Source organism: Astatotilapia calliptera, chromosome 1 (genome assembly GCF_900246225.1).
Source record: "Astatotilapia calliptera chromosome 1, fAstCal1.2, whole genome shotgun sequence".
Lineage (NCBI taxonomy): Eukaryota > Metazoa > Chordata > Actinopteri > Cichliformes > Cichlidae > Astatotilapia > Astatotilapia calliptera.
In genome coordinates this window covers 40,129,596-40,156,716 of record NC_039302.1, presented here as the reverse complement: position 1 = coordinate 40,156,716, position 27,121 = coordinate 40,129,596, and the positions used below count along the sequence as shown (strand labels likewise).

Below are 27,121 nucleotides of genomic sequence, written 5' to 3'. Positions count from 1 at the left end.
GTGGGGTGTGCGTAATTATTCAGCCCCCTGAGTCAATACTTTGTAGAACCACCTTTTGCTGCAATTACAGCTGCCAGTCTTTTAGGGTATGTCTCTACCAGCTTTGCACATCTAGAGACTGAAATTCTTGCCCATTCTTCTTTGCAAAACAGCTCCAGCTCAGTCAGATTAGATGGACAGCGTTTGTGAACAGCAGTTTTCAGATCTTGCCACAGATTCTCGATTGGATTTAGATCTGGACTTTGACTGGGCCATTCTAACACATGGATATGTTTTGTTTTCAACCATTCCATTGTTGCCCTGGCTTTATGTTTAGGGTCGTTGTCCTGCTGGAAGGCGAACCTCCGCCCCAGTCTCAAGTCTTTTGCAGACTCCAAGAGGTTTTCTTCCAACATTGCCCTGTATTTGGCTCCATCCATCTTCCCATCAACTCTGACCAGCTTCCCTGTCCCTGCTGAAGAGAAGCACCCCCAGAGCATGATGCTGCCACCACCATATTTGACAGTGGGGATGGTGTGTTCAGAGTGATGTGCAGTGCTAGTTTTCGGCCACACATAGCGTTTTGCATTTTGACCAAAAAGTTCCATTTTGGTCTCATCTGACCAGAGCAGCTTCTTCCACATGTTTGCTGTGTCCCCCACATGGCTTGTGGCAAACTGCAAACGGGACTTCTTATGGTTTTCTGTTAACAATGGGTTTCTTCTTGCCACTCTTCCATAAAGGCCAACTTTGTGCAGTGCACGACTAATAGTTGTCCTATGGACAGATTCCCCCACCTGAGCTGTAGATCTCTGCAGCTCGTCCAGAGTCACCATGGGCCTCTTGGCTGCATTTCTGATCAGCGCTCTCCTTGTTCGGCCTGTGAGTTTAGGTGGACGGCCTTGTCTTGGTAGGTTTACAGTTGTGCCATACTCCTTCCATTTCTGAATGATCGCTTGAACAGTGCTTGGGAAATCTTTTTGTAGCCTAAGCCTGCTTTACATTTCTCAATAACTTTATCCCTGACCTGTCTGGTGTCTAAATCCAATCGAGAATCTGTGGCAAGATCTGAAAACTGCTGTTCACAAACGCTGTCCATCTAATCTGACTGAGCTGGAGCTGTTTTGCAAAGAAGAATGGGCAAGGACTTCAGTCTCTACATGTGCAAAGCTGGTAGAGACATACCCTAAAAGACTGGCAGCTGTAATTGCAGCAAAAGGTGGTTCTACAAAGTATTGACTCAAGGGGCTGAATAATTACGCACACCCCACTTTTCAGTTATTTATTTGTAAAAAATGTTTGGAATCATGTATTATTTTCATTCCACTTCTCACGTGTGCATCACTTTGTATTTGTCTTTCACGTGGAATTCCAATAAAATTGATTCATGTTTGTGGCTGTAATGTGACAAAATGTGAAAAAGTTCAAGGGGGCCGAATACTTTTGCAAGCCACTGTATGTTAGCATAATATAAACACAGTGAAGCTGGAGGATGAATGCTAACTTTTTTCCACTTGATAAAAGTTAACGTGAGGGTTCCCGATGGTTAGGCTGACAGTGATCACTGACTGTTTTTAGCGGCTTGTTCAGATGTAATAGAACAAGATAAAAAGCATTAAAACATTTTAACAGCACAACAGGCTTAATAAAGACAGAGTAGTTTAGGCCTGTCACATTTTGGTGATTCATACATCATCACTTAAAGAACAGCTCTCAGGACACAGCTAGCTCAGTAGATGCCACATGATCGGAAGGTTGGGCATTCAAATCCAATGAACAGCAGCTATCCTAGATTGGTAGCTGCCCACTGCATCACTGAGTGAATGGGTTAAATGCAGAGAACTAAGCATTTTCCTACAGGATTAATAATGTATACATAAACAATGAGATTCAAGATAAGGCAAATTTGATAATATTTGACACATCTGTGAAGCAGAAATATCAGTAAATTACACAGGAAGTAATATATCTGAAATATTAGTAAAAAAATAACTTAACATAAATGGTGAATAGCACACTTTTGTGGAATTTGTCAACACCATTAGAAAAAGGGTCAACACCTGATGGTGTTGACATCTGATGGTGTTGACAAAATACCCTACTTTCTCTCATAACACATGTTTTTCTGACAAAAGCCATCTTGTTTTTCATCAGTTGCTTATGGCCTCTACATTCTACCTAAATTAAGCTCTTTTTACAAAAAAATAAAATAAAATCTTGGATTACATCGACTTTGGTGTTGACGCGCAATGGTTGTGACACAGAGTTTTATCAGAAAGGTGTGCAATAAATGAAAAAAAAAAACAAATAAATTATCACAGCAGTGACCTCATGGCATGTCTATCAAACAGGAAGTGGTAAAGGGGTCTTCAGAGTGTAAGCTACCCAACATTAATTCCTGATTTTTTTGTACTTTAAAAAAAATCTGATGGTGTTGACAAAAACTCTGGACACGATTTTAATCACTTAAAAAATATTTAAAAATAAATTTTCAATTGCATATTTTGATATTATATAAGGTATTGACTTAAATACTTAGTGACGAGAGCCATGATGTTTAATTTTACATTACTTTTAATTTTTTTTCTGTATTTTAATATTATCACACCTGCTTCTGGACAATGGATTTTTAAGGTACTGGTAATATATATTTACCATTTAAAATAAATATATATTTATAAAAAATGCAAAATCATACTTTTGTTGTATAAACATTGCCTTGGTTTGTCTTTTAGGCAGTTGGGTTAACACTTGTATGCATATTTTTAACCACAAAATTGGGTTTTATCTGCCGGACATGTTTTGTCCCTCATCTCAAGAATCACTGAATGGCCATTCAGTCAGTTGAGGGTATTCAATGTAGGTCAACGAGTGACATGCTTGCAGGAGCTTTTAAATTATTATCATTATACTTTCCACTTCTTCTGTGATTTCTCAGTCGACAGCAAACAGTATGATATATTTTCATATGGCTATGATGCCTTCAGTACTTTAGCGGCTCAATGTAAGAGCAGACTGACAGACTGATTTGCAGAGGGGATTTATTGTCTCAGCCAAATTTCCGTTTTGTTATTGTTCATAGCTCTGCAAGCTCAGCATGTGTGCTGTCTGAAAAGAAGCCAGTGACAACAAGGAAAACAATAACATTTATTTATTGATTCATAGGGTATATATTTCATGATATAATAGCGATATATTATAATTGGCAAAGATACTATAATCCAATAGCATTTCTATACATAAATACAAAATCTGAGGTAGAGCCTCAAAGATTGATGAAGTTGAAAATAAATAAATGCATTTCACATATATTATATATATTTTCTTTCTTGTTTTTTTTTTTTTTTGTTTTGTTTTGGGGGGTTTACACACATCACACACATTTTAAAACATAATTGTTATAGTGTATATCTACTCTTAATTTTAAAATTAAATTGATGTCATGGGCTTTTGGAGGCACATATCTATATCCATAGGCAGCAGTACCTCGCATAGAACACACAGAAATATATGACATTACTCAAGTAATTAGAAATTTAACCTATGCATTCATAGGTCACACAATAAAGTGCCAAAAAGACACAACAGACGTAACAATAGGAATACTGGTACCATATGAGACAGACAGCTATTGTGTGATGTTATTTCTGAAATACATATAATATTCTACCATAAGAGGACATCTATAAGGCCAATGGTTACCTGAAGATGTTTTGTAACATATTGGCAAACATCAAAGAACACTACATGTTATATGAATGGCAGTATCTCGACCTCCTATACGCAGATGACACATTCCTTTTTTCTTTTAAAGATTGCTTTCTGTTTTCACTACAACCCTTATATAAATTGCTCTTTCTTTGGTTACTTATACTGCCCAAAGTTGACTTGCAGGCTAAGCAAATTAGCAGTTCTTTTTGGTTGCTGTTGTTGTTGTTTTGATTCTTTCACCTATGTAAAAGGACAACAGCAACCTTCTGTTTCTTTATGTAGAACATAAAGTTACCTAAAGTAAACATGCACTGTATTATACTATCGGGAGGAAAAGGACAAAGATTATTATACATGGACATCAAGTTACAGCAACACAAACTGCACATGCAAGCTCTTCATTACATTATATGGCTCCATGTGGTTTCAACTAAACCCTAATTTAGTTTTGTTTGTTTTTTTCTGAAAAATAAAGGCAGAGAATCTCTATAGAAATTGAACATAACAGGGCACAGAACAAGGCCCCGAGTGAAAGCATTAAAATCTCTCTCAGGGCAAAAAAGGCTTTAATCATTCAAGTCTTATAGCAATACGCAAACGGTCTACTACATCCAACATGATTTAAAATGCCAACCTGCTCATTTGGCCAGCCCTGCTCTAATTTGCATGAAAGCCATAGAGTTCAATGGTTTTTTTGGAGCAGATTAGTGTTCATAGTCTGCTTTACCCAGCTCGAGTTAATAATTTGTTCTCCAAGATCCCCACATCATCAGAAATGAGAACTAGGTGCATCAAACATCCTGTAAATCTCCTCTGCCTGTTTCAGCAATCTACTTTAAGACTGACCATGCAAACATCTGATTGACAGGTAAGTGGAAGTTCATTTGAACTAATATATAGACAAACACACACATACAAGCATACACAGACATACATTATTATCACATTGGAACAAATAGAGCTAAATGCACTACATATTACCCAAAGCAACACTGCCTAGCAAGCACACTATTTAACATCAGGGTATTTGTGCTCATCGATTGATCGCGTTTTGTTTTCAAACCATAAAACCTCTTTGATCACAATCTGTGCTATGTACATGTCAAGTTCTTGAAAATACATGGCTTAGAGAAATAGTTAAGGAGACATTTAAACTCTTGTCTACTGTTATAGAATCTATACCTGCAGCCTCCATTAAGAACGCTTACGCCACTCCACAATTCATCACCTGCAGTGTTAAAAGCATAGTAAAGCCAATTAGGAATTTTGTCAGCATGAAAATGCATATCCAACTGGTCAAATTGTGGAAAGTACTAATTGCTTTCGAGTGGATACATGGTGTTACTTTGAAGGTAATTGGTTGGCAGCCCACAAAGTAAAAGTTGGCTGCCACACATGTGACATTTCAAGAGGGTGCAAAGCCTGTCTGTCTACCTGCTGAGCTTTACTGAACTGTTCTTCAAGTTGCTGTGGCGTTACATAAGGAGATGACTTTTACGCCCCCAGAAACAGTGGCTCATTTGTGCTGAGGATATCTTAACAGGATGAGTTAAAGGGAAATATGTGCTAAATTACAGCATTATGGCTAATTCTACAGGATCACAGTGTGAGTAGAGGTTGGTGAGAGCTCAGAATTTTCTTCCTTTTAGAATGAAACTAATCAGTGCATTGATGATCAACAAAACTGTTTCAAGAGCTAATTAAAGTTCCAGTTTTGAAATGTGACTTTCTTTTTAATTAATTTTACTCATAATGACCCTCCTTTAGCAGTGCACAGGGTTGGTCAAAACAGGCTAAATCACTTGTGTATCTTTTATATTCATTGCACCGAAGCAACAGCAAGCAAAACCAAAGCAGTGCTGCATTGAGATTATCTGACCTTTTGCAACACACTTCCACACCGTTCCCATTATAATTAAGCACTGGGGTGGCTCTGCTGTTTTCTGTGCACTGGCTGCTACTGTTCCCACAGCTACCAGAGTAGTCTGAAGGGATCGAGTATACCTGAGACCCTGTTTTCATGAGGACACACGTAGAAGCGAGGCATACGTCTGAAATGACAAAGAGGTCTCAAGAGCTCTACCACAAACAACAAGAGACAAAGTACACTTCCAGGATAGAAGGAGGCCATTTTCTAATCTTCATCTGCTCACATATAGCAGCAGTTCCTAATTTTTTGAGGACAGGACAACAACACACGCTTACTACTTAAAGAAAGTCTTTTTTTTGTACAAAATATTCCACAACTAGGGTTCAGAGAGGCATTACTGCCCCTCCCACACACACGCAGACACACAAATGCGAGTCCCTGTCTTGCTACCTCTATCACTGCTATATATATATATATATATATATATATATTACACTGTTACTCTACTGATGCGATGTATATTGGAAAGAAGGTTTCGTCAGCTGGCTTAGCACTTTCACAAATACACGTCTAAAATATATGCACAAATAGCGACTACTAGGTTTTCAGACCTTAGAAGGTTAAATGGCCACGTTATCACCTTCTAGAGGAAGGCTAGACTACTCCTACGTTAGGAATGTGCTACTTTAAATTCTAGGACAATACAGCAGGAATACAACTTAATAAATAGACAAAGAGAGAGGGTATCACAAATGGTCCCTCGGGTTCAGAATGAAAAATAAACCCAAGTTTGTACCATACTGTAGAGTCATCTGAGGCCAAAGTGTATCTATGGAAAGTAGTAATCAGGATGCATTCGCTACTCTACCGGGATGTAAGAGGCACAAATTGCAGATCTTATAATCTATTTTTGACAAAGCAATAGCGACTGAGTGGAAGCCCATATGAATATACATATATACTGCTGGATAGGAACAAAATGTGATAACAGAGCAAATTGTGTTTTTTGTTTTCTTTCCAGGCAGTTGATATTATTTGTATTGCCGATGGAATTTTGTACACAGATGGAACCAAACAAAGATCCCCACTGAGCTCGTTGTGCCGTTTTTTGTTTTTGGGGGGGTTTTTTCTCTGTCGCTCAATTTTCTTTTTGTTTTCCTGTGTCTGCTTGCACCAAGATGATTCATTATCTGTACACACGAATTTGATGGCACGCACATACACTTAAACTCACGCGCGCACACACAGAGAAATACACACAACTCCATAGGGAGCAACTAGGGTGAGTCTAATATTGCAAGTGCAGTCTGAGCTGTGTCATTTTATGACACAATTTTTCTCTTGGAATAAAGATCCCTGGGAAGGGTTCTGGAGTAATCAGCGGTCATGTGTGGGAGGCAATGGTAGCCCATTAAGAGTGTACAAAGCAGCAGTGGAAGAGTAGACTCCACTTGGGCAGCTACTCCTCCCTGAGAGAAGAAAGGACATGATGCAGACATAAAGGAAGAAGAGAAGGAGCTTGTTTCCACATCCACGATAAAGCAAAGAAGACAAGAAGCAAAGAAGGCTTAAGTACAGAGCAGGAGAGAGAGAGAAGGGAGAAGACGTGGGGATGGAGACGATTCCCACCACCCACCAGTGCCTCCTACAGGGCTTGGAAGTGGTGGATGTGGTGCTGTCAGGATGGCTGCTACTGGTAAGAACCAAGCTGGAAGTCCTTGGGGGGCAGCTTGAGGCCCAGGGAGCTGGTTCCCAGTGGGTCGATCATGTTCTGGTAGCGTTCTCCACGGTGCTTCATCAGGAAAGGACCCCAGTCAGGCTGAGGGGAGCAGACCAGCTTCAGGCGCTGCATGACAACAGGAAACACAGAGCACTTACAGGTAGCGATAATACATGAACTGCTCTCTTTAACAAATGCTGGCCTCTTGTTAAATTACTTTTTTTTTGGCTTTTGCCCTGACTTTTAACACATTGATAAAGCTACTTCTTGCACATTTAACATGTCCATAAATATTCACAGCCTTTGCTCAATACTTTGTTGATGCACCTTTGGCAGGAAGTACAGCCTCAAATTTTTCTGAGTATGATTCTAAAAGCTTTGCACACATATTTTTTGTTCTTCTTCTTTGCAGAACCTGGTTGGATGGGGGAGCATCGGTGCACAGCCATTTTCTGATCTCTCAAGAGGTGTTCATTCAGCCAAACGGGACAGGCAGAAAAAAAAAAAAAAAAAAAAAAAAAAAGGTGTTCATTCAAAGACATTCATAGAGTGGTCCTGAAGCCAATCTTTTGTTATCTTGGCTGCGTGTTGGGGTTCACTATTATTTTGGAAAATGAGCCTTCGTCCCTACCCTCACCTATGGCCACGAGCTGTGGGTAGTGACCGAAAGAACGAGATCGCGGATACAAGCGGCAGAAATGAGCTTCCTCCGAAGGGTGGCTGGCCTCTCCCTTAGAGATAGGGTGAGAAGTTCGGCCATCCAGGAGGGGCTCAGAGTAGAGCAGCTGCTGCTCCACATCGAAAGGAGCCAGCTGAGGTGGTTCGGGCATCTGACAAGGATGCCCCCTGGGCGCCTCCTGGGTGAGGTGTTCCAGGCATGTCCCACTGGGAGGAGGCCCCGGGGCAGACCCAGGACACGCTGGAGAGATTACATCTCTCGGCTGGCCTGGGAACGCCTTGGTATTCCCCCGGACAAGCTGGAGGAGGTGGCTGGGGAGAGGGAGGTCTGGGCCTCTTTGCTTAGGCTGCTGCCCCCGCGACCCGACCCCGGACAAAGCGGATGACGATGGATGGATGGATGGATGGATGGATGAGCCTTCAGTTAATGAGATGGGACCAAGAACTACATGTGGACAGGTGTGTACCTTTCCAAATCATGTCCAATCAACTGAATTACCACAGCTGGACTTCAGTTAAGTTGTAGAAACATCTGAAAGATCAGCGGTGGAAACAGGAAGGACCCGAGCTCAATTTTGAGTGTCATGGCAAAGGCTGTGAAGATTTGTGTATGTGCTTCATTTTGTTTGATTTTTAATAAATTTGCAAAAATTTCAAGCAAACTTTTTGACTTTGTCACTATGGGGCATTGTGTGCAGAATTTCGAGGTGAAAAAGGATTTGACACTGTGATGATTACGCGTTAATTATGATCAAGAAAAGCAAAGCAAATCAAATGTAGCGTTAGAGGTGTGTGATAGAGGCTGCTGTCAGATACAGAGCGCACAAAGATGTTAGACCAGAAAGGCCCGTTCGTCATCATCATCATCCATTAATCAAAGCATTTTAAAGAGACCCACAAGACTCCCAGAAAAAATGTTCAAATTAATACTCAGCCTGCAGCCTTCCTCTCTCTGCTAATGAGCGAAGGATGAGACTATTGATTTCCTCGACAGTGCGCGCGCCTGTGTGTGTGTGTGTGTGTGTGTGTGTGTGTGTGTGTGGGCGTGAGAGAGAAAGAGACAAAGATGCATGTGGGACAGTGTGTGCGTAGCAGACAAACCCAAAACATTACGTGACAGTTTTATCACAATTATTACCTCGATGATGGTGCCGGGGGCCAGGTGCATCTTAATGACGAACATGATGGGGATCCAGATTACAGAGCAGATGACCATGAGCCAGCCCATAACCATGGACCAGGTGGGGTAGGTGTAGTCCTCATATGTCATCACCTTCCACTGGTAGAGACTCAGCCCCAGGATGCCCTGCACACGCCCGGAAATCCGAGAAACATTTGTTAGATGAAATGTCACAGCACGGTATTTCAACTGCTGTTACCTGATGCTGCTCAACTGTGCAGTGATTGTCAGCACTGACTGGTATGGACTGTGTAGTAGCTTAACTGCACTGACCTCAGGGTCCAAGGCTAAAACTTTGTCTGCTGTTCTATATCAATGAGAAAATTAGATCTTTAGTTGTATTATATGCAGAGAGTACAAAAACAGGAAAGGCAGGAGTGGGTCGGGGGGGTGGAAAAAGTATAAAAAAGTGAATTTGGTTTGAAAGGATTAGAATAAGACCAAAAGGAATACAAACAGAGAAAAAATGGCAGACAGAACTAGGTTAGCCGGAGGCTGTGCATCAATGAGCTCCCGGAGGAAATGTGATCTCGAGAGAGAGAGAGAGAGAGAGCAGCAAGATGGCCAGCCGCCTCGACTGCTGCTCCATTTGTCATCGTCACCTCTGCTTTGGAGGCACAGTAGTTTCCATTACGACTACTAACATTAATGCTGGCCAGTGTCCAGCTCTTACGTGCCTTTGTAGTGAACTTCGACTACACAGAATTCTACGTAAAGACTCTCAGCTTTACAGAGACAGGTTTCTTTGGAGATATGTGTATACTCTCTACTGATCATGTACATGTTCAGTGCAGATCAAACGCTGACACATTTGGAATTTGGCAGCTTCAGTTTTGAAATGACAATCAACGTGAGAACCTGTGACATGACGGGAATGTGAAGGAGGAAATAATTTTTCGATTTCTGAGTACAGGAGCAATTTCTCCTCTGTTCCTTTATGATTGCAAATCAATGAACTTGAAAGAAGACAGTGAAAATAGAGGCATTTTGGGCTGCACATGTTCATATGTGCCCATGTGTACGAGTGTCTGTGTGCGTGTGTGTGTGTGTGTGTGTGTGTGAGCGTGTGTGTGTGTGTGTGAGTGAGTGTGCGTGTATGCGCATACCAGGGAATGAGATGAGCAAAAACAAACATACCGTCAGAATGGTTGGAGTCACAAAGGCCCAGCACAGTCTCCAGAATCGGTTTGGCTGGAAACCAATCATCATTTCAATGTCCTCACAAAACCTCTGTAGGCCTGCAAAGGAAGAAGAAAAAAGAGAAGAAATAAAAGAAGAGAAATGGGTGGTTTCCAGAGAGAAGGCATGGAGTGTGACCTGGGTTTGATAACGTCCCTTTAAAAAAAAGGATCGGTAAATTCAATCTGTCCTTATGAGCACATGTGAATGCGTTTCTGTGGTCCCTGGAAAAAGTGAGTGAGCAGATGGCTTCATTCCTCTGCCTTTATTGACGGATAACTGTGAGTGACATGAAGTGGCAGAGTCACACAATCATTTCAATATGTCACCTGCACTGATGACAAACTGGAGGCGAGCTTTGCTTCTTGGTAACAGCCTTCTGATACACACCTGAGCTCTCTGCCTGTGTGTGTGACAGAGACTTGTGCATTACAACAGAGACTCCTAGTGGTCACCGCAGGATTAACAAGTGAGAATTCGTTTCCAGCACGAAGGAGCTTTGGACGATTGTCCCCTTTTGCAGATACGCATAATTGAGATGCAGAAACCCGTTATTTTAACTATGCTGTTCTTTTCAGTTTGATTTTTTTTCTTGTTAAAACTGCTACAGCCTGAAGATATTTTGATTTTATCTGTTTTACTATGACAAAGGATTTTAAGTTCAGGAATAGAAATGCCTCAAAAACCACCAACATTCTCTGCTGCACCCTGCACTGACAGTAATATTTTAGGGTCTCTCGGCTGATTATACAGTTTGGCCCTGCTGTCTGTGGAAATGTGTCACAGAAGCAAAGTCAAAGCAAAGAAATTACACACACAATATCAGATATCTAGATTTTCAGAAGAGAAAGGTATTCTTGCATTTATTATTCTATTATATGCACATGCCTCTCTGAACACACAATCAAACTGGCACTGGCTTTTTATGTAAGAAATACAAATGAAAAAAAAGTGGGTATAGGTATGTCACCTATTGGTTTGACTGAAAAAACAACAGACTTATAAAATAACAACTTGGCAACCGTAAGTTTGCCCAAAAGGCCATGAAATCATCAGAGAAGTATTCACTAGATCAAATTTAATCTGTCCTTATGATCTTATCTGTCTACATTTGCAACCAGAGCAGTCGCCCCCTATTGACCATTAAACAGAATGCAGATTAAAGGTACTGTCTGTGGAAAGAAAAAATCACAGCTGTGACTTCACATGCTGAACCTAGAGTGGCCTTAAAGTGAGCTTTCATGGCAGCTCGTGTACTTACCATAGAGGTACGAAATCCCCACCAGCTCAAAGATAGCAATGATGACCAAAGAATAGGAGGCCGCAAACGTGTCCACCAACTGGAGCATGTACATCCCACTCTGTAACAAACACACACACACACACAGAAAATATTACAAAATCTATTCAGCCTTCATCCTGCAATGTCATCCCTCCTGTCACCCGACACTTGGATTTGTCCACGGTCACAACTTCCTTTTAATAAGACTCAGCCTACTGTTCCAATCATTGCACCTGACATCTGAAGGCCAGAACTTTGCTTGACATGCAGAAAAATTGGCATTGTATTCAAAGTCAGAGTCAAGGAGAATCAAGGTGCAAGGAGAATGCTCAAGTATCCACTGTGAACCCAGAGTGCAGCAGAGCACATACCTCTGTGATCATGGGAAATCCCAGGATGAAGAAAGAGACGCAGCAGACCAGGGTGAAGATCGGCTTGTGTTTCCTCAGGTATTTGGGGTACTCATCTGACACAGAGGTGACTATGGTCTCGATGGTGGCAAACTGGGATGGAGATGAGAAGGGGGGAATATTAAAGAGAACTAGGGAGGAAATGTGTTTAACCATGGCAGATGTTTAATAAACACATTGTTCAAACATTGCATTTTCTGAAAACAATCGCCAACTCTTTATGATTCCTATTTAATATTAATACTTTTGGCAACAGCTTACAGTAATCCTGCTTGGCTCCACTACAGAATCACTAACAATTGTCCACCCAGGCCAGGGCGTAGCAGCAATTCCACTAAATAAAAAGCCTCAAGTCAGCAAGTTTACCTCATCTGAATCCAAGCGGCCGCTGCTGTCATAACTTTAGCATCCAGCATTTGTCTTCGGTTCATCCAATAAACACATAATTTCATTTATTTCGCAAACAAATAAAGAACATTATTCTAACCCTGAGCAGAAGAACTTCTGAAAACAAATAAGTATGAAGGATTTAGTTTACAATGGATAGACTTTGATAGGATGAGCCTGTCTAGAGAATTGCAAATGTAACATGATGGTAAAAGGGACTCGGAACCCAGAGGACAGCAGCGGATGAATACATAAACATGAAAATTGAGCGAGGGTTGTATAGTGTGTGCGTATGCATAAGTTTATTGTAGAAATGGCGCTGCCATCAAGCTATCTGTCACTTCCCCACTTCTTCCTTTTCCTCCTGAGCTCCCAAAACTAATTTCCCGTCAACATCCCAAGCCTATTACTGCTGAGCTGCGTTCCACGACAAAACCACAGCAGCAGCACTCTCCTCTGTGCTGCTGCTGCCAAGGCAAAGTAACATCATCATTTACTGTTACTGTTTACTTGTGTCTTAATGCACCACTGTGCCCTCTGCTCCTCTGCTCAGCTCAGGAGCATCACAATGCACTTGAAGGAGTTTGTGTTTTATCAGGAACTGTTTACCCAGGATCATGGCGGGAGGTGCTCTGGACTTTAAAAACATCCCGAAGACGAAAAGTGTTTGTTCGCTGAAGCTGCGTGAGGCATAACTCAGCGCAGTAACCGATATCATGGCTAGTGGGTCCAAATGAAACCATTTTGGGTTCTTTTAGGAAAACATAGTGCTGACATGGAGCAATAATATAGTCAGTTTGAAGTTTTTCAGTATACTTGTCTTTCACTTTTACATTTATGGATCTCCTTTTTAAAATGTAAAGGCACAGGCCACTTTGTAAGCTATTGCTTTTTGACACAAAAATCTAACCATCCAATCATGTGGCAACAACTGTTCAAAACAACCTGCGGAAGTTCAAACCTAGTGATGCTGATGCTGAATGAAGCTGTCATGTTAAAATCTCTGAGAAATGTTTCCAGCAACTTGTTGAATTCATGAAAAATTAAAGCAGTCCTGAAGGGAAAAGGGGCCCAAAACTGATGTACTGCATTTTGAGTAAAATGCAAATGAAAAATATAAAAACAATGGTTTATTTACACGCTTAATTAATCATTAAGGAAAATAAGCTTGGTATGAACTGAAAGTATACTAATCAATTCAGTATTATTTGGTCAGCTTCCATTAAATGTAATGTTTTACATTATCCACTGAGAATTTTGGACATAAACATTTTTAATGTAGAATAGCTTCCTGAAAATGAATTATATCTTAAATCTGTGCAGTTATTGTTGGTATTCTCCACACTCCATATGCTCAAACTGCAGCTGGAGTGGTTTTATTAATATTACGATTGATCTTTCCATCATTTCTGTGATGGAATGGTTAACAAAATGAATTCTTATCACCCACAGTGTAAAGCACTGTGTTCACATATCACATTTGATTGTTGTTTTTACTTCCTGATGTTGCTCCAAGACTTTAAGGTCAACCTAGTTTCACTCACTCCAATCACACAGACTCCCCTCTGTTCAAGTACCTGGAGAGCTCAGGCACTTCAGGTGAAATCAGTCACAGCGGGTGCTGTGCATTTGTAATTATGTTAATTGGGTCAATGTGTGCAGTGTGCAGTGTTTATACATCAGCTACCAAACCCAAATGTTAACCTCGGAGCAAACAAAAGTCAAGAGACTCGTGTTTCTGACTGTCACAAACTTTGAGATCTTCAGCAAAATTAAAACAAAGTGGGCCTGAATACCTACCACAGCAGAAACAGATCATTTACCTGACAGACCAACGTCTCACGACACCTCGTTTACAAACACATTACACATTAAAAATGAACACTGGCATCAAGGTCGAGATTGGTTTCCCTAATCTTGACCCTTGAACGAAACAACCTCCCCTCACTGCGCTTTTTATTCATATTTTTTATATTAATTATTGCTTGAAAATGTTTACAATTATCCCCAACTCTGCACTTCACAGAGCTTTTTAGCCATTATCAGCTCATTTTTTCATTTTATGTTTTAAGTGACACACAACTGGACTATACAAGCTTTGGCAGAAAGAGACTACTAAATATTCCTTTTGTATTTATAAGTTATATTCGTTAATAAAGAAAATCAAACTTTGTGCTCCTCGTTTGTGCTTGTAATTTTAAAAAAAACGAATATTTTAACATTCTTGTAATCTTGCTCAGAAGTGAGAGTGTCACTTTTTCTTAAATACGTGTTGCCCTCAAGCCTTTTCTCCTCATTTCTCCTTCTTGCCTCCATCTCAGTTGGGACGCACTAAGATGTGAGGAAACAGGGCGAGGAAGACAATCAAAGACGAACACACTGAGAGATGAGGTGAGAGATGTTTCTCTCAAGCACAAGAACAAGATCATCTCATCCTCTACGCAAACACTGTGGTGGACAAGAGGGTGATGATTGGTTTCATAGGTAGTGTGGAGCTCTTCTGCCACCAACTGGCTAAAAAAAAAAGGAAACTCTTTTCTTGTTTGCATGTCTTGCTCAGATTCGGGTAAGAAGATTGACATCATCTTTAGCAGATGGAGAGCTTGTGCAGGATTTTACTCCAGCAGTAGAGCAAAGACTAAAAGTGATGTTTCATGTTCTTTAACATGTAAGTTCAAATAGAGTTACTTAAAAGTCATTTTATGGGCAAATTGTTTGCCTGTTTCCAGCTATAACTTCCAAATGCCATAGCTCATATTTAAACTTGGAACTTGATTTTTTTTTTCATTAGTATTAAGAGGATGTAAAGGTTACCATAGTATCCAGGCCAAGGGTCAGGAGCATAAGGAAAAAGATGATTGCCCAGAAAGGAGACAGGGGAAGTCTGGTCAGAGCCTCTGGATACACCACGAAAGCTATACCTGGACCTAACACACACACACACACACACACAGACAAACATATATACTACATGTATGGTATTTCAATAGGAATACATAGACACTGTCTCAAGTGCAGATAAAAGCGGTGCTGACCTCATGCTACTGCCGGCCAGTTTGGGAGCTTACCTTCATCAGCCACCTTCTCTATTGGCACCTTTAACTCATGTGCCATAAAACCAATGACAGAGAAGATGACAAACCCAGCAAATATACTGGTGGCGCTGTTTGTGCATGTCACTATGATAGTGTCCCTGCAATGAAAAGGAAAACAAGAAGAGAAAGGAGAAACGTGAAGTGAGCAAATATATTTGTTGTGACTTCAAGAGTTTTTAAGTATTTAAAACATAGAAATATGAATATGAAAACTGTCCAGTGGTGCCAAAGTCCTTCTAGAACCAGGTCTCGGGATGAGGAAGCCATCTTGCAACGTCTCTTGGCACTTATTTGGGCGGTTATTTTGAAGCATTGCCTAAATTCATTTGAATTAAAATGATCACTGGAACATAAAAATCTCATTACCATCGAGTCAAATTGGATTTTTTGTTTATTAATGTTTGCCAACTTTGCCACAGAGTAATGATTTGAAAAGCTTTTCATAAGAAGTCAAACTTCTTTCACCATCTTTACGGCAACTGAATTCTCAAACATTTCATCGATCTGAGTGTCACATCCCTCTGATAATGTCTCTGATGCTCTCATACTTAGAGCCCTGTCTTGTGTACAACATTTAAAAAACACAATTGGCAAATATATAATAGTGGATAATACTACTAAGCTTTCATTTATAGTAATGAACCATGTGTATATTCAGTTAATGTGCAGATATTGTGACTGCATGGAGTAAATATATATATATATATATATATATATATATATATATATATATATATATATATATATTTCTTGTGAATCAAAAAAGTTTCACACATTTAGGCTTTTGCATTTTTTTTCTTCAAATGCTGTGGATTACTTTAGCGATAAAACAAAGCACAGGAAGAACAAATTGAGAGAAAATGAAAGAAACAGCTTGCTGCAAAAAGTCACATTTATTACTGACATTTCATCCTACCAGACATTCAGACACATTCAGACATAGCGTCATGCATCTGTGGTGACAGGTGGAATTTGTCTGCCAGAAGCATAGTTTACCTTTTATGTGTTTACCTGTAGCAGTTATTGTGGAACTTATTGTAAGAAGACAGCGTGATGAGGCCGCCCCAAGCAGCCGACAGGGAGAAGAAGATCTGAGTGGCAGCGTCTTTCCACACCTAAGGGAGAGAGGAGCAGCTGCAGGAGAAGGGCAAGAACTGGAAGGCCTCTTTTCTGTCTGTACTTTAGTGTTTGTAGAATTCAGTGAGGAAATTCTGGTTACCTTTGCATCATTTAGTTTCTCCCATTTTGGTGTGATAAAGTAGAGGATGCCGTCAGCCGCACCGGGGAGGGTCACTCCTCTGATCAGGAGGATGACGAGCACCACGTAAGGGAACGTGGCGGTGAAATACACCACCTAATGAGAAAAGAAAAGAAATGAGCAACATCAGCACACACACACACATGCAAAGATAAAACAGTTTTTTTCATAAAACGGTCAAAGTCAGTAAACTTTGTAAGATCATTTATATCCCTCTCTTTGTGTGTGGACTTTTAAACATTTAGTTTTTCAAGAGTTAGCTGTTTCTCATCAAAAAAAAAACACTATTATTAACATATATATTAGGATTATATTAGGATCACTTTTGATCCAGATTGTGCTGCAAACAGGAATTTGTACACTAAAAAAATCCCAAGTTTACAATTATTACAGAAAAACCTCTGACACAGGCCTGAAGCTCCACTCCACAGTGACAGGCTTATGTGTGCTGCAGCTCATCTCTATGTCCACCAGAGGGCACCACAATACAACAATCGCAACTTTATTCAGTTTCTGGGTGTTGTTTTGGTCTGAGACCATAAGACTGTCTTTTTAAAGCAGCTCTAACATTCACCTGGGCTTGAACAGCATTTTATATATTTATAAATTATATATTTATGTATTTATTTTTTCCTTCTTTTGCTTTCTTTAAACTAAGAAAATAGCTTTCAGTTATTTTAAGTAACATTTAAGTATTTCTTACGAGAGAAAAAAACTCAAACACGGAGTTTAAAAGAATCGCTGTGAAGTAGATAATTTATTAAACACAATATAATGCACTTGTTTTGCGTTTCTCTAGACTCTGGGTATTTGCATATGAAATTTTTCTTGGAAATAAACTCAGATCTGCGTTATTTTTACATTTTTGGAAATGACAGTTTTTCCTCATAAAAGGTTGTGTGTCACATACTTCATCACTAGGTGGCGATATTATCATTAAAGGGAACGCAATCAAAGGAAAACTAATAGCAGCATGTCTTCTGAGCTTCAAACTTCAAGCAGAAAGACATCGGAAGGCAGGTTTTAGTTTTGTTTTTAGTTTGTTACCTTTCCCGATGACTTGATTCCTTTGGCTAAAGAGGCGTAGACAATGAGCCAGGCCAAGAAGAGACAGCCGGCCAGAGGCCAGCGGATGTCTCCTGGATATTCAATCCCTTTGGAAATGTGCAGCACATTGTACCTGCAGGTGTTATTCAAACAGAAAGGTTAAGTCTAAAAAACAAAAAACAATGCAGATCAAAAGTTCATGCTGACACTTTTTGTTTTTGTTTGTTTGTTTGTTTGTTTGTTTTTTCATTTTGCCGAGTCATTTATTACAGAGTCCCAAACATGTCAGAGGGTCTGCCAGAGATGTAAGATTTATGTAAGTTGGTTTTTTTTGCCCAACTTTTGACACAAATCTCCATAAATCATCATTAATTATATATTGCGAGGATAGCCTCGTTGTGTTTAAAGATATTAAGCTGAATGAGTGCAATAAGAGAGAACTACAAAGTCTCTGTACAGTTTTTTCCTTGTATATGGAAAACAGTACGATTACCCCACTCCGGACTTGATTTCTTTCCTTCTGCTTTTTCTGTCTTTATATTGTTGTTAAAGTGTACATAAACATGTTTTCATAAAATGCTGCAGGACTTTTTATTATTATTATTGTGCTGTACTTTTTTGTACATTTTTGAGATTATTTTTGCAGTGTTTTACGTGAATATCTCCTATGTGGGTGATTTTGTGGGGTATGAAATTAAAAGATTAATTTGTGGCTTCAGGCAACTATCTGGACATGTACTTGTGTGTTGTCACATTAAAAGGAAATGCAAAATGTAAAACAAGAAGATATAAAACTAGAATTATTAGGAATAAACCTTATCTAAGTGTCCATGAACTTTTTACTGAAGCAAAATGATCACTTTTTTGATGGCTTGAGAACTGCAGAGAATGGTTTTAAAAAAATATCAGATTCTGTCTTTCATCCAGTCATAAATGTATTTTTTTTTTTTAATCTGGCTAAAAGTGTATAGATCTTTTTTTCAGGAATTGAAAACAACATTTTATTTTGGCCAGAGGATTCACTCACTTGAAGTATTCCTCGCTGGGGCTGACATATGTCTTGTTTCCATCCATACTCATGTTTAGCAGCTTTGTCAGGTTTCCCGCTGTGTTTGCCAACGTGCAGAAAGTGGAGTTCTTGATGGACGTGATGTTTCTGTCCCGCAGGATGCATGAGTCTGTTCCAATCAGAAATCAATACACGTCAGCTTGGAGAGGCTGGCAGAGAGCTGCTGTGGGACACAACTTACTGCCCGCTCAGGTACACACTCTGAATTGGGGTGAAGAGATGGATGTGAGTAAGAAGTGGGAGGAAAAGGCCAGATGGATACAGTGTACAGTGTAGTGTAGCCTCACTGGAAACTTCTTCCACTTGTATTTGTTAAAATCCTGCACTGCTGAATATGATTAAATAAATGTTTCTGAGCCCTGTTCTCACTATTTATATTTTTTTTTCATGCAAACAAGGTAGACAGAAGTAGGTTTAAGCTTTTTATATGACTCTATTTTCAGTCATTTCAAGCTTAATGATTAATGGGCCTTAATGATTCAGGACGTTTTTTTAATTGCGCTTTGCACACTTGTGCAACTCGTTGTTGTTGTTGTTTTTTTGTTGTTGTTGTTGTTGTTTGTTCGTTTTTTGGAGGGGGGCACTCAGTGGACAACATGCGATGACATGACATGAATCCTTTATGACCCTAGGCCACAAATATAGCTTTAAAAATTACATTGTAGTGTAATATTACTCCATATACATATTTTAATATATCCACATCTCTTTGGCATAAAAGGGAAACATTAAAGTATGCATATAACAGATTATTTTTGCAGAGCTTGTGCATTGCATTGCAAACCTGTTCAGACCTCGCTCACCCACACGATAAAATCATATATGTAAACACATTAACATACGTCAGGCTACATAGTTCACGTTTTTGCTCCCTCTTGTCTGCTTCATCATTCAAAAGACGCAGACATGCAGACCCGAATAGGCCTTCCCGTTTCATCCAGCAGGGGTCAGTCTCGGGCTCACTGCAGCACTGCAGCAGCTCAGCCTGTACAGTAAATTTGTCAAGCAAGCAGTTTTTGTGCTGAATTCACAGAATCGCTAAAGGCAAATATTACACAAAGTGAAGCCTCTTTCGACTTTTATTCGATGCAAATCGACGCCAAGACGCCTTCGATTCTCCGCTTTTATGTTTTCTTTGCTAAAATATAATTTTATCCACAGTTTAATTCAGTGTCAGACCACTAACAGGCTGCTTCTGCCCCATGCTGCAGCTTTAAAACATGAAGCAATGCTTTAATCTGACAGAATCACACAAAAGAATAATCGAAGATATAAATATAGCGTGTTTCAGGTGGGATTTTATCTCCCTGGGGCCTTCATCCCCTACTTTACTGGTCTCTAACAATCCAACCGGATCATATAGAAAACAAACTGGGTGCTCTTAAGTTTAAGTATTTTTCAGAGTGAAACGCCGCAGAGATCACAGGTCAGTATTCATTATACTGCAGGACACCTTAGCTGAGGGAGGCATGACGCATTGCGTATTGTGGAGAGTGGGGTGCTTTTCTAGTGTGTGTGTGTGTGTATGTGTGTGTGAAGGTGTGTGTCTTACCTAACAGCAGCATGTCTTTGTCCTTACATTCCACCGTGTTCCACTCATTCCTACAGTTAGCCCATGGCAGTGAGCCCTTCAACGAAGCGAACAGGTAGTACAGTGTCCAGCACATTATAATATTATAGTATATGGCTATCAAGACAGATATTATCAACATGGCAATCCCGCAACCTAAAATAAATAAATGAGACGAAATAGATAAATTACTCTTAAGGAAAGTGGAGAACTCGTGATTATAAAATGTATTTATTTTTTATTTGGGTTTTATATGTTTATTTCTTTTTTATTTCTTTTTTTAAAATTATATTTCTTAAAGATGAGGAGATGGGCCAGTTTACCTTGCAGAGCGGGGATGCATTTCCACACTGACACTGGCCCTTGGCTTGCAAACTGGCCGAGGGAAACCTCCAACAAAAAGATTGGGATCCCAGCGATGCCCAGCATGGTCAGGTAGGGGATCAAAAAAGCTCCTGCGGGGAATTAAAGACCAGGCTACAGAGCGGAGTTTCAGAAGCACCAAAGTCTGAACCTAACTATAGAATAAAGTGAAAATCATCAAACGTGAAGTGTGTACTTGGCTGCTTCTAAAAAAAACATTCGGCATATGGGGAAAACATACGGCAGCTTTTAATGACTTCTGCAACATTTAAGGATATTATTTGATAATAACTCCTATATAAAGCAGTTATAACAAGGACAAGAATGCCAGTTAAAATAATGAGAGTCGATTTTGCTTGCGATGTAAGCACATTATATCTGCGCACCACCAGAGGAAATCCCAGCACTATAACCTATTTTTTAAATTCATTTTCAACATAGTTCTCTTAGCATTCGCATGCTTACAGGCCTAACAGGATAAAGGAATGAATGGGGCTAATTCCGGCCTTGACTGAAATTTTTATTTTATTATTTAAAACACACACACACACACATAAAGTCTTACCTCCCCCGTTTTGGAAGGCAAGATAAGGAAACCTCCACACGTTTCCCAGTCCCACTGCATAGCCAACCATGGACAGAATAAAATCCAGTTTATTAGACCAGTTTCCTCTGGCCTTATTCTCATCTCCCCCTTCGTCATCATCTTCGTTAACCTGAGGGGGGAAAACACTGACTGAGTCTCTAAAATGTTTTGAAAAAGTAATAATAATCTTTTTTTTTTTTTAAGCTAAGTGTAACCACAAGAAGAAGCACTCAGGCTAACTCATCTCCCATCAACAAAAAGCATTCTCTAGTTTAAAAACAAATTATAAATACATAATTAAAAAGAGTAACTCATCATTCTGGTGGGAATTGTCCTTTACAGACAATAATATTACATGCTCACTGATCAAAGCGCGTTTTTTCCACATTCATCATGCTGACTGAAAATCTGGAACATTTTTATTTACAAAATGTTGACGAATCCGATCCAAAACACTTTTTTTGGGCCATCTACATTTTGTTCACTGTGTTCGTTATGTTTTAATTTTGTTCCGTTTTACACACGACAATCAGAATTCCATAGCGGCTCTCAAAGCTTACACACGTAACTCGTCTCATCCTCTGCTACGCTTAAGGGCCGTTACCTCCACCAAACACAAAAAATCTTCGTGGAATTTCATGCGGAGATTAAAAACATTTCCTGAGGATCGATTCAGGAGAACTTTTTTTTTTTTTTTTTTACACAGCAGAACCTCATTTATCAGATTCAGGAAATAGACTGTGTTGAATATATAGATTCCGATTCACAAACATTGCGCTGCATGGGAATGTGTCTGTGTGTCTGCTTCTGTAAGTGTGAGCGTGTGAAATGGTAGGGGTGGTGGGGGATGCCCTCCTGGGGATTGGAAACAATCCGCAGTCTCCTGTAATACAGCGCTGTCTATCAGCCGGATAACACCTGGGCTTTTGGGCCATACCAAGTGTGGGCAGGGAACACCGAGAATACCGCGAGAGTATGATTCAGTTCTCTTTTTTTCATTAACCATGTTATCACCACCAAGCACAAATCAAGTTTAGAATTGTAACTAAAATAATAAGAAAAATAAAAAACACCGGAAACAGCCATAGGTTTATGTCTAAAGGGGCGATCTAATCGTGAATAAACAAAACAGCCCAGTGCGCGCGCTTTGTTTTCCTCATGTTTAGCTGACATAAGCGGTTTTTAAAGTTTTGATCAGACACCGCAGACTGCTGCAGAGCATCAGAACAGACGCTGCGCAAATCAAGGACAGCAAATAGCTCAGGGTCCACCCAAATTACAACACATGCGTGATTCAACCCGGTATCACTGCGAAGAGGTTCACCATAGTCTGTTACACCTGTGGGCGTTCCGCGCGCTTACAATCTTTGCATACTCTGAATGAACCACTCTCACTCCCAATACAGGCTTTCCCGAACCGGTGCATGAAAGAAAAATAACTAAATGAAGACCACGAACTATGTATCAGACAATACTGTTTAAGCATCCCGACAACGAACCCACGGTCTGTCCTCACAATGACGGTTCCCTCTTAAGATCCACTTTTAAAGAATCCTCTGATTCAGCTCAGAAGTTCTGGGGCTACAAATGAACAGCTTAACACGTCCGTCACAAATCAATGCCTGGGGTAGCTACCACATTTTTTTTAGAGTTCCACAGATTGTTATTCACAGCAGAGATATTACTAAAGGTCTGCGTGGCACTGTCCCCCTGTTTGGAGGCAGCAGGTTAATCCAGTCAGCTCTCCGATCAGCCACGAGCGGAAACACATCCACACCGCACCTGCCTCCACAGCGGCCGCCCTCCGTTAAGGTAACGGTTCATTTAGCTGACTTACCCCCGCCACGGTTCCAGGCTGAACAGACGTGTTCCCATCTGTTCCCAGTATGATGGTGGTCTGGCTCATAGACGTCCAGTTGCCTGCGGTGTTGTTCTGCTCAGCGGTGGCCCGGAGCGGGTCGCCGTACTGGGCGGACCCCCCGCGGGCCGAACCGATGGAATCCTTCCTCAAGGCCGAATTAACGGCAACGGATCCGGGGACGGCCGGCGGGGTGTTTTTAAACGTCCCGTATTCTTTATTGCTGTCCGGTTCCCCCGGTTTATTTTCCGCGGGACAAAAAGTGTTGCGCTCGTTACAAGGAGGCGGCGGCTGAGGCGCCGGGTGATGGCGAGGAGTGGACGGCGGGCACGCTGCCGTGTTGTCCGGTTTGTTTCCTGTAAGTCCCGCGGCTCCGTCGGACTGCTGCGCAGGGATGTAGCCGGTGGGAGCGCTGGCCGGTTGTTTGGCCATGTCTCTGTGGTCAGACAGATCCTGGAATATGGGAGCGACAGATCAGCGAGATAAAAGGAAAAAGCAGGGCAGAAACCATGAAACCAGCAGGCGTTTGCAGGCCATCGCTGCTCTGGGACTAAAAACAAACAAACAAACAAAAAATCATAATAAAAATTACGCTCTTTCCCTTTTCTGTTGTATGCTGTGGCTCTGGTCGCTCCATAGTTTCAGCTCAATGTCTGCCGGGTGTGTGTGTGTGTGTGTGTGTGTGTGTGTGTGTGTGTGTGTGTGTGTGTGTGTGTGTGTGTGTGTGTGTGTGTGTGTGTGTGGAGAAAGTGCTTCTTGTGCTTGTTGGAGGGAGGGGGTTGCTTTTGCTTCTCCGGTTCTCGCTTTCTGCAAGATTCTTTAATTTTACGCCCCATTTCCCCCCTCATGTCATTCAGCCACACACATCCACTGATTTTTATGGGCAATAGACAAGCTGCTGCGGGTCTCTCGGTGGCTTCGCTCTCCCCGCAGGCATGCAAGATCGCCGGCGTTACCAGCGGTGAGCAGACCACGGGCGTGGAATTACAAATGACTCCCCTGAAATGTAACTTTGGGGGAGGGGGGGGGGGGGGCAACAGGAATAAATCCTTAAAAGAAAAGAAAAATTACTGACCGGTTTGTTGTTTTCTTAGTTGTGTTTTTAGCGGGGGACTAACTACCTGGCTTCCGTTTAAGTCTGTAGAAAGCGAGTAAATTGAGAAAAAAAAGGTTACAAAAATAGACATGATCAACCAAATGTTAACTTTCCCATTGAAATCTTTCTCTAAAAACGGAAATAAAGAAATAAAAAGGTTAGGTGACACAGAAGAGAAAAGGCGGTTAAAGTTTTTCAGTGTGAAACCACAGCTGCATTTCAGCACCACGGACAGCTCGAGCGCCTGAAAGCGTTAAACAGTGCCCCCCTGCAAGAAAAGTGCCAGATTAGCATAAAAACAGAAGAGAATACACTCAGATGACAGAGGATAGATAGATGAAACTGCAGGAGAATAGTTACACGAATTAGTTTGGAACACTTACCATTTTTTGCAGAGCTCTGCCAGCAGGCTGGAAACAGCTGTAAAGGGAAAAAAAACCCGATGAGGAGACGACTAGAAGCGGACTGGTTGTAGCTCCGCAAAGTACCAACTGCAAAGCTTTTCTATAGCTCCGTGGGAAAGAGTGGGGTTTGCGTCAGTGCAGAGCAAGGTGCCCTTCCTGTGACATTTTCTTGATAATAGGAGTTTGATAAATCATTGGCCTTGGATTCGGATTTTTAAAGGGACAACAGGAGAACAAGACGACGGGGGCGCGTGTGTGCGTGCGTGAATTGTCTGGTTACGCACGTTGAATGCGTGAGCGCCGGACAGAGCCTTCCAAAACCTGATTAATACACTTGTCTCTAAGGAAGTGTGGGATGTTTACACGCATGCAGGGGAGCGTCCCACTTGATCTCACGTGGCTTGTCTGGATAAAGATTTCCAGGTTTGGGTAATTATTGGGGGGAATTTGAATAGACTGGAGCGCACCGAGGCCTAAGTAATGTTTGCATTGTGCTGAGCCAGGATAAGCCAGTAGTTCCAATTAGCGTAGCAACATCAAATACTTTATTTTACAGAAAAGAAACTAAGACTGTGCCTTAAGCTGACAATCAAAGATGAGGGAGTTCTTTATAGTTATTCTCATAAATTCACATTCAACAATTACAATTAGACACACACACACACATTTTCAGAAGTTGTATGGGTGGAATACACCATGTGCTAAAAATGGCCTGAACTATAAATAGTTTTTCCACTTGGCGGGTTTTACGCACAAAGCTCTGGGCTCTATACGTTCCTTCGTGCGTCACCAATAGGAAACTGATCAAATACAGAGAAAAAAAAGTGGGCGAGGTCTTGACAAAGCTACTCATTTGTTAAAGTCTTACGCAAGAAGATTTCTGTTTTTTTTTTTAAGTTAAAGTCACGTGTTTTAAGGGGAGCCGGAGCCAACCACTGGAGCCTGCACTGGAAGCAGTGACACCCCAAAGAGGCGGAGGGGGGCATACTGTACAGTCTAAAACACTGCATTGCGTATTCTCCGAATCTCGCTGTACACGTGTCCCGTGAGTTGTGTTTTACCCCCAAACTAAAACCCCACTGGTGAACTGATGATTTAAGAATGGAGCGTTAATTATGAGCTTAAATGAAAACAAAGGCCACGGGACGGGTGGTAAACTGTGTCGGAAACAAGCCAAACTGGCTCCTCTTGATCCTTTCCGGCAACGTAGACATAAGTTTGCTCACAAGAGTGAAGTCAAGTCAGGTCAATCCCAGTGAACGGAAAAATAATTAGTGCGTCGCTGCCAGTCAAGTACGTTGTTTAACCAGGTAGCGTTCACTAACATGCGATACAAATCTCAAAGAGCCTCTAAAAACAATAAAATAAATAAACGAAAATAATAATTTATGTTTTAAACTAACTTGCTATACTGTGAACTGGTCGTTACGGCGTTTTTCTTCTCTAAGCACTCGGAGCGCTTTTAAAAACGTCATCTGAACCGCTGTAATAAACTAGTACATTAAATGTCCGTTTAATGACCTGATTCTTTTTCTTTTTAAGTTATTAATTTATTTATGTATTTTGGACAGCTGGGGAAGTTTGGGGCAGTTTCTGCTCGCCCGCTGTGATCGGTGTGGTACCAGCAGGACACGCGAGGGTCTCACTCGGGGCCTTTCGCTTGCTATGCACGCCGGGCTGCTTGCGCTTGTAAATCTCCGTCCGTTCCAGATAAGAGTCTGGAGCGGCTGTATTAGCCACAGCCTTGAGTTTAATTATACTGTCAACAGAGAATAATTGTAATTGATTTCTGCTCCTCTTCCAGAGACCGCTGTGCGCGCGGACTGACACACATACACACGCGCGCGCACATACACGCCCACTGCCAAAAAGACCCCGGTTTGTTGTATTTTCTTTAGAAACAGCGTGGTTTACACTACTTGCACACGCGCACCAATATATATATATATATATATATATATATATATATATATATATATATATATATATATATATATATATATATATATATATATATATATACACACACACACATATATATGTGTGTGTGTTTTTTCATTACTTTGAGCGGACTGCATCCTAACGGAGGATGTGAACTGCCTCTCGCCGAGTGTCTCCTCGTGCTCGTTAATTATGTGAGCTCTTGTAATTAATTGATCACTCCCCCTGTCGCCTGAGCGATAAGAAGCCGCACCAATTCTAATGCCTGGGAAGCCGTGATTCAGCGGAGGGGGGTGAGCTGGGGGGGGGGGGGGGGGGGGGGGGTCATGCCGAGGCGCACGACTCCCATTATCAGCATCCTCATCAGTCGGCCCTGACAGAGCCTTCACACACTGCAGTTCAAGTTCGTCCAGTGACAAAGACCCCAAGGTGTTTATA

General features: G+C 41.0%; 1 protein-coding gene across 2 annotated transcripts; it reads right to left on the bottom strand.

The window, feature by feature from the left end:
• Nucleotides 1–3,323: 3,323 nt before the first annotated feature.
• On the bottom strand, nt 3,324–25,068 carry slc6a5 (solute carrier family 6 member 5). Of its 2 annotated transcripts, none has more exons than XM_026177831.1 (16): nt 24,722–25,068; nt 23,222–23,695; nt 21,364–21,514; nt 20,759–20,890; nt 20,418–20,591; nt 18,824–18,974; nt 17,797–17,929; nt 16,711–16,845; nt 16,503–16,606; nt 15,465–15,589; nt 15,211–15,323; nt 11,971–12,102; nt 11,579–11,678; nt 10,276–10,376; nt 9,097–9,264; nt 3,324–7,406 (listed from the first exon to the last, which is right to left on the bottom strand). In XM_026177831.1, the coding sequence occupies exons 1-16, from the start codon at nt 24,722–24,724 to the stop codon at nt 7,251–7,253; spliced, it is 2,352 nt and encodes a 783-aa protein (XP_026033616.1). In that variant the 5' UTR covers nt 24,725–25,068; the 3' UTR covers nt 3,324–7,250. The 2 variants fall into 2 exon arrangements, with proteins under 2 accessions (XP_026033616.1, XP_026033625.1); XM_026177840.1 differs by lacking the exon at nt 24,722–25,068 and adding an exon at nt 24,318–24,420.
• Nucleotides 25,069–27,121: the final 2,053 nt, after the last annotated feature.